The sequence below is a fragment of the Eretmochelys imbricata genome, chromosome 10 (genome assembly GCF_965152235.1).
Source record: "Eretmochelys imbricata isolate rEreImb1 chromosome 10, rEreImb1.hap1, whole genome shotgun sequence".
Classification (NCBI taxonomy): Eukaryota; Metazoa; Chordata; order Testudines; family Cheloniidae; genus Eretmochelys; species Eretmochelys imbricata.
In genome coordinates, this window is record NC_135581.1 from 27,410,837 (window position 1) to 27,424,158 (window position 13,322).

The window sequence follows — 13,322 nt, forward strand, 5'->3', positions numbered from 1 at the left end:
CCCTTAAGGAACAATCCCACAATAATACATAAATATTAGCATCTTTAACACAATGAACTCCTAAGATACTGAAACTTAATTCAATAAGGTTTGTCCAGGATATTGCAGAAAACTGTCATATCTGTACAATGGAATCCTCTGATTAGGGAATATAGGAAAAGGTCCAAGGCTGCTTGGGGTTGTAGAAGGCAGTCCATTTAAAGCCTTGCTTTGGCTTTTGCAATTACGAGTGACCTGTTAAAAGTATTATATATTTTGGTTAACTAAGAGCTTGATTCTTACTTCCTGACACAGATAAAATCTCCAGTGACACCACTGAGATTTTTGCCTGCATAATCTGCATAAAAACTGAGCCCCAAAAGGGTACGGAGGTTTTTTCAAAAGTCTGCTGCTGTCAAACTTGTGAGGATGCAATTGTACAACATATGCTGACACATCCAGTCCTACAAGTGATGAGATGTTACTATGTTACTGCTATTCTTTAGCATAAGCAAGGAAATATACATGAGGGCTTAGTTACAAAGTTTACATACAGTATTCTCAGCAAGGAAGCCCCTCAGAAGTAATAGATAGTATGATCCCAAGCTGTTACAGTGGCTTCCCATACTAGCATGATATTATGCTATCCATTTGTGATGGCAGTTTTGATCTCTCCACTGTTCCGTAGATACGGATTTTGACTACTTTGCTTGGGTGAAAAATGCTTGGAGGGTTGAAACAGGCATACCTCGGAACATTTTGTTTAAGTTGCAGTTGGGACTGGATAGAATACATAATACGATTCAACCAGCCCACCCTGCTGGTACAACAGCCATTGTCAGCAGGATATGATTTAGATGAAATAAACATTGTTGTAACAGCTCTCAAAGTATTATTATATATCCAGTATGCTGTTGGCTAAGATGTCTGGATATGGACAACAAAGTGTGGAATTGATATAGCAATGCCAAAATGATATTTTGCCTAAACTTAGCATTCATTGATAGCAGATATAAAATAATTCAATACATTTTTCAAATCATTGGGAAATCAGATCTATAAGATGCAGCTTCATTCTAGAAGCCCAAGTGTTCAAATATCATGTAGAATTATTTTTCCCTATGGGGAAGCACAGTCCTCTGAATAGCCCTTTTTGGAGAATAGACACAGTTACCTTCTGCTCCAAGTGTCTTCCAAATAGGGAGAATACAAATATGAGCCACGATACGCTTACTTTTAATTCTGTCCATTTGCAGTCCACAAGAGGGGGCATGAAGTCAGAAGATATGTTCAAGATCTGCTGCCAATAAAATAGTGGGCTAGCATCAGAAGCACAAGCAGAATATCCATCCAGTGAAAAGTTGGTCCAATCTCAACTACAAATATACTCTTGTAGCTCAGAGGGAAGCACTGAGTGACTTCTAAAAGCCACCTATCCTTTCCTTCTTCTGATGGCCTTTTAATGCAGTCAGCCTCAAGAATAATGTATATAGGCAAAGCTGCAAACAGAAGGAATAGATTACAAGCCCAATTTCCCCTTAATATCTCTTCTTCCATGACATTCTGGTCCACTGTAAGAACATAAAAAACCTGCCTCACAGAGGTACCAGTGGGCACCCCAAACTCAAGCAGCAGATTGCTTTCTGGTGAATAGGAAATGGAGCCTCCCAGGAAGGGACATGAGATGGATGCCCTCAGGAGATGAACAGACAAAGAAGAATTAAACAACCTGTTCCCCTCCTCCCCCCCGCCCCAAAGAAATAGAACACCCCACAGAAAAAACAGAGCATGGTAGTACCGATCTCTGTATTTAATTCATTCATTTATCTGTATTTAGCTAAAGCAATACCACAGAAGGTTTATGTTGCCCATAATTTTAAAAACACAATATGAAACCCACAAACACACCATAGATCCCTGACATCTCTGCTGCCACAAATGAGTGAAACATACTGTGAATTAAATCAGTCTCCCCCCACCTCTCAAAAGATCCTTAGCTCTCCCAAATTCCTGCTCCAACAGTTGGGCTTTGCAATGTGCCTGGAAGATCAACAAGTCTGGACTATTTAAGACAAAGAGGGGGAATGAAACCTCTAAAGTTTGGAAACAACTGATCCACATAGATCTCTAAGCATAGCACAAACCTTATTAACTGAAGGTACAAACTATATGAATTGCTTCACCCACCAATAAAATACAGCTACCTCTAGGGTGAAACAGGATAAGTGTAACAGCAAACAGCACTATATAGTACATCAGTTTAGGTCAGAAGGGAAAAATACTATATCCAACTAACACAGCAGGAATTTAGGTAGCCAAAAATGCAATTACCTAAGTTGCAATCTGGCCACAGCACTGAGGTTAATGTTCTCTCTCTTGTGAAAAGTGCTATGTCCTCTTTAATGATCGCAGGAGGTCAGGACCTCTGCATTACATCTCATCTGAAAACTCCAACAGCACAGTATCCCCTAATACCATGCTGAGTATTGATTCTGAGAACTGATGCAGGGGGGAAAGTGCCATGCACTGAATCACCAACACTGCTTCCTGAAGCACCTGCATTTTCCATAGAGGTCTCCTATCCAAGTACAGATCTGATCAAATGCTGCTTAGCTTGTGAAATCTGATGAGATCACAGCCCAAGGTAAAATGGTTGTAGAATGACACCTTGGTTTCATTAATGCAGAATCAAATTAATTTTGCAGCAGTGTGTTTCTTTCTTTCTCTCTCTCTCTCTCTCACACACACACACACTAAAAAAAAAATCTTCACGCTTGTGACGGGTTCAGTCACACAGACCCCCTTGGGACAGGCACCTGACGTGACTGAATTCTGAGCCCATTTTCCCTGCCAGCTTGGGACTCCAGAACCCTGCCTTGCTGAGCCAGACAAGCTAGCCTGCTGCAACACAGACCCAGGTCTGGTCCACGCCCCCAAAGCTGCAGACTTTAACCAAAAACTGCTCAGACACAGATTCTCCTGCCTCTTTGGAGAAGGCTCTCAATTCAGGCATGTGTTTGAGGTTTTGGCAAGGAAAGGGTGCACTGCAACCATGCCTGCCCTTGGTCCCTCCCTCTGGCATCTCTTTGTGTTGGACCCCACCTGCTTGTGAAGTTTCCCAAATGCAAAATTTTTTTTCCTCCTGCCTTGAAGAGACAGTTTTATCTCTTACAAGCGTAGCAGGAACAACATCTTTTAATGGAGTGTTTTGGATTGGTAAGATCTCCTTGGTCACCCCACTCTCTGTTCCCAAAAGGTCAGTTGGGTGGACTCTCCCCTCAAGGAGATTTGACCCTCAGTCTTCCCTTAAAACCTGATTCCCAGGTGAGGGGTCTGGCATTTCAGATGAAGATCCTTCCATCTCCGCCTGGGGAAAAACCTTCCTACAAAAGGTGGGCAGACCCTCCAGTTCCCCCATACCTTCCATCTGGACTTCCTTCTCTGGGCTCCCCTCTGAGGCAGACACTCCTGTGTCCCACAAAAGGGAAGGTGACCCTGATCCAGCTGTGGGCTCACAGCTACCAGCTATGACAGACCCTTCACTGGCCAACAAAATCCCCCCTTTCACTCAGGCTGGGCTTGCTTCCAGCTACAGAGCCCTTGAGGTCTGTTCCCACGGCAGCAGTCATCAGGACCCCAACTTCCATCTCTGGGATACATGTCTCTGTGCACCCTAGGGTCAGGCCTGTCCCCCGTTGAACTACAACTTCCTGGCAGTCAGCAGCTGGGAAGGCCTCCCTGTTACAAGGTGGACCATCCCCCTCCCCCAGGGAGATGATCACAGGACAGGAGCTGGCTATATCCAGCCCTTCCCACAGGGACTTGCCTTGAGCCCTGGGGCTACAAGAACTGGTTATGACCATCCCTGCCCCCAACGGCCCATTTTCCACTGGTAACAAGGAATGAGAGAGACAGTTTCCTATTTCCCCAGCAGCACATGTGACTTCACCCTCCCCTCTGGGGTTTTCAGCACAAGTTTCCTTCTTCTGCTAACAAACCCTGGGACAGATTCTACCACATCAAAAAAAAAAAACAAAAAAAACACCATTCCCCAGTAGGAACGGTGCAAAATTGTGTGCCACCGCTACAACAGTTAGTTCAGCCTGCAAATCACCAATTTCTAGGTGTACCTTAGCTAAAGGTGTAAGGACTTTGTAACCTCCCACCAATTCTAACGCTGCCATTTTTCCTAGTAACAAATCCTTCCCATGGATCAGGTCCATTCTGACCACAGAAGTCTCTGCACCAGTATCCCTCCAACCTTGGAGCACTTTGCCATTAAACTTAACAGCATGCATATGCTCACTGCTTGGTTGTGTAGAAGCAACCTTTACAAATCCTGTGTGAAAAGAAAAGGAGGACTTGTGGCACCTTAGAGACTAACAAATTTATTTGAGCATAAGCTTTCGTGAGCCACAGCTCACTTCATCGGATGCATTCAGTGGAAAATACAGTGGGGAGATTTATATACACAGAGAACATGAAACAATGGGTGTTACCATACACACTGTAACAAGAGTGATCACTTAAGGTGAGCTGTTATCTGCAAGGGGGGGGAACCTTTTGTAGTGATAATCAAGGTGGGCCATTTCCAGCAGTTGACAAGAACGACAGAGGAACAGTGGGAGGTGGAATAAACATGGGGAAATAGTTTTACTTTGTGTAATGACCCATCTACTCCCAGTCTCTATTCAAGCCTAAGTTAATTGTATCCAGTTTGCAAATTAATTCCAATTCAGCAGTCTCTCGTTGGAGTCTGTTTTGGAAGTTTTTTTGTTGAAGAATTGCAACTTTTAGGTCTGTAATCGAGTGACCAAAGAGATTGAAGTGTTCTCCAACTGGTTTTTGAATGTTATAATTCTTGACATCTGATTTGTGTCCATTTATTCTTTTACGTAGAGACTGTCCAGTTTGACCAATGTACATGGCAGAGGGGCATTGCTGGCACACGATGGCATATATCACATTGGTAGATGTGCAGGTGAACGAGCCTCTGATAGTGTGGCTGATGTGATTAGGCCCTATGATGGTGTCCCCTGAATAGATATGTGGACACTGTTGGCAAAGCGCTTTGTTTCAAGGATAGGTTCCTGGGTTAGTGGTTCTGTTGTGTGGGGTGTGGTTGCTGGTGAGTATTTGCTTCAGGTTGGGGGGCAGTTGGAGAACACTTCCATCTCTTTGGTCACTCGATTACAGACCTAAAAGTTGCAATTCTTCAAAAAAAAACCAAAAACTTCCAAAACAGACTCCAACGAGAGACTGCTGAATTGGAATTAATTTGCAAACTGGATACAATTAACTTAGGCTTGAATAGAGACTGGGAGTGGATGGGTCATTACACAAAGTAAAACTATTTCCCCATTTTTATTCCACCCCCCACCGTTCCTCAGACATTCTTGTCAACTGCTGGAAATGGCCCACCTTGATTATCACTACAAAAGGTCCCCTCCACCCCGCTCTCCCGCTGGTAATAGCTCACCTTAAGTGATCACTCTCATTACAGTGTGTATGGTAACACCCATTGTTTCATGTTCTCTATGTATATAAATCTGTAGCTCACGAAAGCTTATGCTCAAATAAATTTGTTAGTCTCTAAGGTGCCACAAGTCCTCCTTTTCTTTTTGCGGATCCAGACTAACACGGCTGCTACTCTGAAACCTGTGTGGTAAGCAGTAGTAGCCTGTGCTAAACCCTGTGCTCTGAGATGCAGCAGCTTCAGGTGTTACCTGGTGCCTGTTTCCACTCAGCCAAGACCATTTATTCCTCAGGTGCTCAGTGGACTTACAATGGTAGCACCACCTTCTGGGCTCCTCCACTTGTACAGGAGACTGGGGACGAGTAACAGGGGAATGGGAAGGTGAACGCCCAGCCTCCTTTTATCCAGGGGTAAAACGGTGATTCTGCTTTCCCCCAACCCTGCACCCCTCGGCCAGTGGTTTATGTTTAATTGCAACTTGAGATTGCTCATAAGAGTCTGCAAATCCAGCTAATTCACCCACTGCAGCCACCTTTTTGTCCCACAAATACTGTTTTACATCATCACTGCACATATTCAGGAACTGTTCCTGAGTAACCAAATCACACATTCCTTCAAGGCTCGTAATGCATTTTTTCCCTCACCCACTTGTCTAACAAATCTCTCATTTCATTTACATAGGCCACATTACTTAATCCCCTCTTAAGACTCCTAAATTTTACCTTGTAGGTTTCAGGTGTAATCTGGAACTGTTTCAAAACCAGTTCCTTAAATTTACCATAGTTTGACGCATCAGCAATAGGCATCTTATTCAATATATCCAGAGCTCTCCCAGTCAATTTTGCAACCAAAGTGATCATTTTTTGATCCTCAGGATTCGCATGGAGAGTGCACAGTTTCTCAAAGGTGATGAAATATTCAGCAATATCACTGGATTCATCATATTGCAAGCATAACTATTCCTGTTTGTGGATTTTTGGGGAAGTGGAGCCAGCTGCTGAAGGGTTTTGTCTCTTCCACTCCATTACAACCAGTTCATGCTTCTGGGTCGCAATCTGGGCCTCAATTTCTTTGTCTTTTAAGTCCAAGGCTTGCTGGTGTGCAGCCCTTTGTCTGGCTGCTTCTGCCTCCATGGTTTCCCTGGCCGCAGCTGCTTCTTTGAGCCTCATTTCTGCCTGCCACATTTGAAACTCGCGGTCCTTTGCCTTCTCTTCCGCTTCCAATCTGGCCAGCTCTAGTTTTGTAACTGCCTCACTGGTAGTCATTTTCCTGCTTTCTTGTGTTTATTTTCCGCACCCAAAACAAACAAACAAACAGAAAATAACAAACCAATAACCACTTTATCTGTTCTCCAGCCACGACCCTTAAAATTCACTTAAAATCACTACCAGTGTCTCAAAGAAATCAGTTGTGCACAGATCCTGTTAGACTATGCCTCTGTGACAGGTTTGGTCACATAGACCCCCTTGGGACTATCACCTGACGTGCTGAAATTACCTCTGAGCCTGTTTTCCTTCCAGCCTGGGATTCCAAAACCCTGCCTTGTTGAACCAGACACGCTAGCCTGCTGAAACACAGACTCAGGTCTGGTCCATGCCCCCAAAGCTGCAGACTTTAACCAAAAACTGCTCAGCAGGTCACCTATCTCCAGAACCCAGACACCCAGTTCCCAATGGGATCCAAGCCCCAAATAAATCTGTTTTACTCAGCTCACTTTGGCACAAGGGGGAATCTTTTGTCTTTCTGGGTCCCCACCCCTCCTTCTAAATGAAAAAGCACCAGGTTTAAGATGGATTCCAGTATCAGGTGACATGGTCACGTCCTGTGAGACCCCAGGCTCCATTCTTCCAGGGCTGGCCTGCATGCACCCTCAGGAAGGTTTGCAAGTAAACAGACTATTTACAACCAGTTGTCCTAGTCAATGGGAGCTATCGAGATTCTAAACCACCATCAATTGCCCACACTTTGCATAATTACAGTTGGCCCTCAGAGTTATGCTTTATATTTCTAGCTTCAGATACAAGAATGATACATGCATACAGATAGGATGAACACACTCAGAAGATTATATGCTTTGTAATGATACCTTACAAGAGACCTTTTGCATAAAGCATATTCCAATCACATTATATTCAGACTCATAAGCACATTTCCATAAAACATCATGGAGTGCAGCGTCATAACGCTTACCTTGCTATGGTATATATTTCTACTGAGACGTTCCTGATATTTAGAATGAGAAATATTGCGGAACTCCAGTAAACACATTTAAGCAGTAAATGATTTTACTAGTGTCCACTGTATCACACAGGCAGAATTAGATCCAGATTATGCCCTTAGATGACTCCCACCAAAGTCAATCCAAGCCATGCAAATGGACCCACGAGCACTTTGGCCCAACAAATATGACTCAGAGTGTGATCCACCTCTCCAAGAATAGAATTTGTTTGCCCATATAAACAAAACAAAACAAAAAATATGGATTGGGTGGCTAACCCGAGCCTCCACCAGCATTGCAACATCCACACAATTCTTTTTAACATGCGTACATGAGCTGTAGCTGACCTGGCCTGGGAGGCTTGCTCCGAACTGAAATGTAGATATACACACTCTGGTAGCTGTCTTCCTCTAATTGAGCTGCAGCCTTTTATCCCAACTGTGGTTAATCGGTCTGTTAGTCACAGCTAGTCAGGTAAATAACCCATTTATTAACCCCTTCCTGGTGGCTACAGCGTAGGGTGTATACACCCCATCATATGGGAAAATATACTTTTTGGCCCAATCCTGTGACCCATAGTCCCATGAGTATGCCAACTGAAGCCAGTGGGACTATGCTCAGTAAGTAAGGCCCATTTGTATGAATGATCACTGCAAGATTAGGCGCCCTGAAATGAGTTAAAACTTCTGAATTACAAAGTGGAAATTCAAGCAAGAAGCCAGGAAGACCTGACTGGCCCCTGCTTAGGAATGTGTCTCTGAAAAATTTGCTAATTTTCTTGTGCTCAGGAAATTATTATTTCTTTGCTAACAAGGAATCTGAGATGAGAACCAAGAGGGATTTCCACTGTTTTAAGCCTTACTGGCAACCAGAAAAAAAATACATAAACTGCTCAGAATTAAAAACTATGTTTAAGGAAAACAGCATCCCTGTCTGACCTGGCAGGTCTGATCAACTCATCAACAAGGACAATTTCAAGGCTGCCAAAACTAGTTTAGGAGTCTGCTAGAAAGTCAGGAGCAACCAGTGAAGGAAAATCACCAGTGCATTACCATCTGCGTTCTTTGACTGAAACTCTAAGAGGGAAGAGTATAAGGAGGTGGGGCACAATATTTAGGGACTAAAAAATGCAGGAGCAGGGGGAGAGGAGGAAAGGATCCATTAACGTAAAACTCATGGCAAAAAAGACTGTATTTTTATAAAAGAAAAAAAAAATAAAAAGTGTAGTATTTGTCTGAATCTAAACGATACAGGAAATGTTACATATCTCCTAAGGCAGGAGTCACTGATATCCTGTACCTTATGTAGTCACTTACACCATTCTGGCTTGGTAGCATTTTATACTCACTTTACAACTAGTGTAAATGACTCCACAAGGTGCAGGGCAACATTAAATAAGGCCCCTAGAGTTTATTCATTAATGGACCAAGCCTTTAAACTTACTGTTGCACTAGTGCTTAGAATCACATATATGGAAATTTCAAATCTGGAGTAAAGTTGATGAGTGAAATCCTGGCCCATTTAAGTCAATGGGAGTGTTGCCATGGGAGTGGGGTCAGGATTTTACCCAATTTTCTGATAAAATGACCCAAAATAAATTTCACTGTCCTACATCAAATACTAACAATATTAACATTATTATACTTGGGGCTGTACAAGACACAAAGTGAAGTCAGCCCCAGCCCCAAAGGTTGAGACTCTGGTAGACAAAAAGAGAGAAGGTTTGATGCACTGAGAAAGCCATCAGGACGACTAATTTAGAGAGAATGTTTTTAAGTTTGGTATGGATCACTTCTTGCAGGGGTGATAGAAGGCATTTCTTTTCAGCAGTTTCAAAAATCCCCATGGAATCTTTCTGATATTTTATTAACATTGTTTTCAGTTGTAATAGTCATTTTTCATTACACTAACATACTTCTTAAATTTACAGTCAGATCCACAGCCTTAAATACACAGTTGTGCATACGGATTAGAATTATTACCATCATTTCAAATACTGGCTTCTTCTCCAATCGCTGTTTTACTAAACCTCTCATTTTTATCCAGCTAGGACTCCTTTGTGAATAGCCAGCCTCGTCAATTTTTCAAACAGGTCTCATGTCAGATTGCACATTACACAACTGAACATCTGAGAGCTACCTAAAAATATCTGAAAGCTACCAACCAAAAGCTCCAGTGGACAACCAGATTACTCCTGGAATTTAGAAAGTCCGGAAATTCACTACCCCAATATTTTGCTGGTAGCTAAGGCATCTTTTCCTTCAGACGTGAACATCACTTTGAGTTACAGTGCTGACGTTGTATTAATTTGTAATGTTACATTTTCTGATTAAAAACAACATGTACTGTTAGACACCAATCCACAAAGTGATGCATACAGGTGGATCCTAAAGCCCTCACAAACCCCACTGAAATCACTGGGGTTCTGCCTGGGTGCAACGTTTCATCTGCTTGTATCTTTTTGCATGATGTTTATACTATGTTCACAAATACAATGGAAAGCCATAAAGTGCTAACAATTTATAAGGTAGATCATAACAGTTTATAGAAGCTGATACCCATAACAAATTTGAACAAAAGATTTGACTGGAAATTTGTGGGAGATTTTTAAGCAATTAAGTAACGTTGAGGCTCAGTTGAATAGTGGAGAGCCTTAGAGAATTCACTTCTTGTAAATCTCTATTTGTACTATATCAAATATAAAATGCCATATGTTGTCAATTGATTACAGTTTTGACTTTGTCTACAAATTGTTGGATGATATTATTTTTACAGGTTTCTAAATGAAATCCAAATTACACTAAAAAGATAGTGTAGGCAACAAGCCAGCTTGGATATGGGATGGCCTACATTTCCAAATAAATTTTTTCCATCTCTAATTTCTAAGATCCGATGTAAGTGCAACAAGACAATTCACATTAAATAGCATTTGTATTAAGTATTAAATAGGGCCAGATTTGCCACCCTTAAAAAGTAACAATGATTACAATATAATTAAGTTAATCTTTCTCTATGGAGGTATTGTGCCAACAACATTCACTGTTACACTACATTTTAGATGGGGATTTCAGAAAAAAAGAGGTAGCTCTTCAAAAAGATTAAGTCAAAAGCAAGGAAATTAAAATATTTACACTCAATAAAGTGGAACCTGGACATTTGCAGGACTAAGAGAACTAGGAAAAGCAGATAGCCGAAGGCATAAAAAGGAATAACATTTCTATTATTGTATCAGAAGGAGGAAACTTGCAAAGGAACAACTGCATCTGCTGGAACACCAGATTCAAGGGAGTAATTGAGGAATATAAGGCCATTGAAGACAAACTAAATGATTTCTTTTCATCACTCTTTTCCACAGAGGATGTTGAGGAAATACCTACTCCAATTCTGTGCTCTTTCCTACCAAAAACAATGAGATTGTCAGACTGAGGTGATAATAAATGAGGCAGTCAAACACACTTAAAAAGCCACAGGTCACCAGAGGTGAAATCTTGGCCCCACTAATGTCAATAGGAAGTTTTCCAGGGACTTCAGTACAGCCAGGATTTCATCCTAGGACTGAATGGTATAAATCCAGGAATTCCAAAGAAACAAACATGAAGGGATTGAGCTGGGTGTCACTGTGATCAGCCCAACGTGTAGTAGTGATCAAAACAGCAAACAAAATGGTATGCTATTTAATGAATGGGATCGAAATAACAGAAGACATTATACTAGTATATGAACAGCTTAGTGAAGAAGTGAATAAAAAGGTCACATTACAGAAGTATATAAATTAATTAATGGAATAGAGAAAGTAAATAACATGTTCCTAGTTAATTTTTCCCATAATATAAGAACAAGCAGACGTTTTGGTAGCTTTGAATTTCATTAATTTAAAACTGTAACAGGAAACATTTATTAAACAAACCCTAAAACTGGAATTAAGTATCACAATACCTTTGAGTCCAGAGGTTTAGGATGATTCCCAAAAGAACTAGACATTAATGAGAACATCCACAGTTATAATAAATAGGACAAAAACTTTTGTGTTTGGAAAGGATATAGCTTCTAATACTCTGGGCCACAAGGTGGCTTCTTATTGAGGAGATTGGGAAGAAAGTTCTCACATGAGTAGGTTTTCATAATTGTCCATGACACTGTATTTTGTATCTTCCGGAGAAGCATCTAATATTGGTGAATGTCAGAAAGAATACAGCAGTGAACTAGGTAGATCAGTAGTCTGCTGTGTTATGGCAAGTCCTCTGTTCCTGTACATAGTATATAGAACGTATTATACACTGTGCATACTCATTCTAAATGGTATTATTTTCCATTCTCACTAATATTTAGGTAATGGTAGAAGTAACATGGTAAGGTGCTTAAATACCCTCAGAACAACCCATTGATTGGTGTCTCTGTGTAATGCTTGGAGGCATACAGGAAGGGCATCAGTGGCACATTTTTAGAGCATCTCTGGATGCTGCTGGATGATACACAGAGAAGCATTTGTTTTAATTTCTGAACGAGACATTTTCTCATCTTCCTACAACCAGGGGAAGTGTAGCAGCATCAGCTATTATGAAAGGATAACATGGTTTGAGGCAGAAATATTTAAAGGAACTGCGCCCTTCACAAAAAAATACGGTGCAAAAAACCCAAGCCTTCTATTTCAGATTCAAGGGATAGCCCTCAAACCAGGACCTTAATAAACCAATCTTTAGATTTCAGCCAGTATTTTCAAAAGTGAATAATGATTTTGAGAGTCTCAGTTTTTGGTTGTTTGCCTTGGGAGACACCTTTAAAGTGTCTGATTTTCAGAGGGCGGGAGCTCAGCATCAAATATTGGTCACTCCTTGACTTAGATCCCTTAACACACATATATTAGTTTTAAAAAAAAGTTGTCAAGAAAGACAGAAATTTGAAAAATGGATTCCCTTTTTCAGTTCTTAATAGTTCCACAAATCGACACCAATTTTTATTTATGTTAACATCTAAGCCTAACATTTATTTGCATACTATTACTTAGAGTAGTCACGATTTGTAATTTGCTGTTTGCATGCACTGGGTGGCTAAGCCACATGGTATTGTTTCTGTTCCATTGTCTGATGATTTCCAAACCCACAAAAAGCTTTCAAGATGGCTGCACAAGCACTTTTGTTGCAGATACTCATGATGAATATTCACATGAAAATACATATTTGCATGAGTATTTGCAACACTATCCCTTTTCCGAATATTCTTGAGAATAAAGTTGTATTCAAATAAACCTTTGCGAAAAGTGAATAAGAAGGGTTCAGGAATATCAGTAAAACAAATTCACTGTTTTCCTTCAAATGAATGTTGTGCCCAGCTCTAAACAGGTTAAATCTTATAAAACCATTTAAATATTTGTTCTTCATATATAATTTTGCATGTTTGGATATTCAAAAAGGAACAGAATTTTGAAAACAAGTGCCACCAGATACTACTCCACCGGCTGGCTTGATGAGAGGCACCACAAGTGGAAGTATAATACCCTCAAAGTTCAAAGAAAAAAGACTGAACCTATTTTGGACCCTATATTGTTTTGAATAACCATAAATAAAATTCAAGTTTAGAACCATTAGATGCAACATAAGAAAGAGCTTTATCAATACACATTTTTATAACTTGAGATATACATCTTCAAAA

General features: G+C 40.9%; 1 protein-coding gene across 9 annotated transcripts in view; it reads right to left on the reverse strand.

Annotated features, from left to right (window-relative positions):
* The window catches only part of RBFOX1 (RNA binding fox-1 homolog 1), a 425,562-nt gene that overhangs the window by 198,178 nt on the left and 214,062 nt on the right, over positions 1-13,322 (reverse strand). Inside the window, exon 2 of one of the 9 annotated variants that reach the window (XM_077827775.1) lies at positions 2,790-2,795. The exons of the other annotated variants lie outside the window; for them this stretch is intronic. Within the exon in view, the coding sequence (XP_077683901.1) occupies positions 2,790-2,795 (6 nt within the window). The remainder of the gene's footprint in view (positions 1-2,789; positions 2,796-13,322) is intronic. 9 annotated transcript variants of the gene reach the window in all.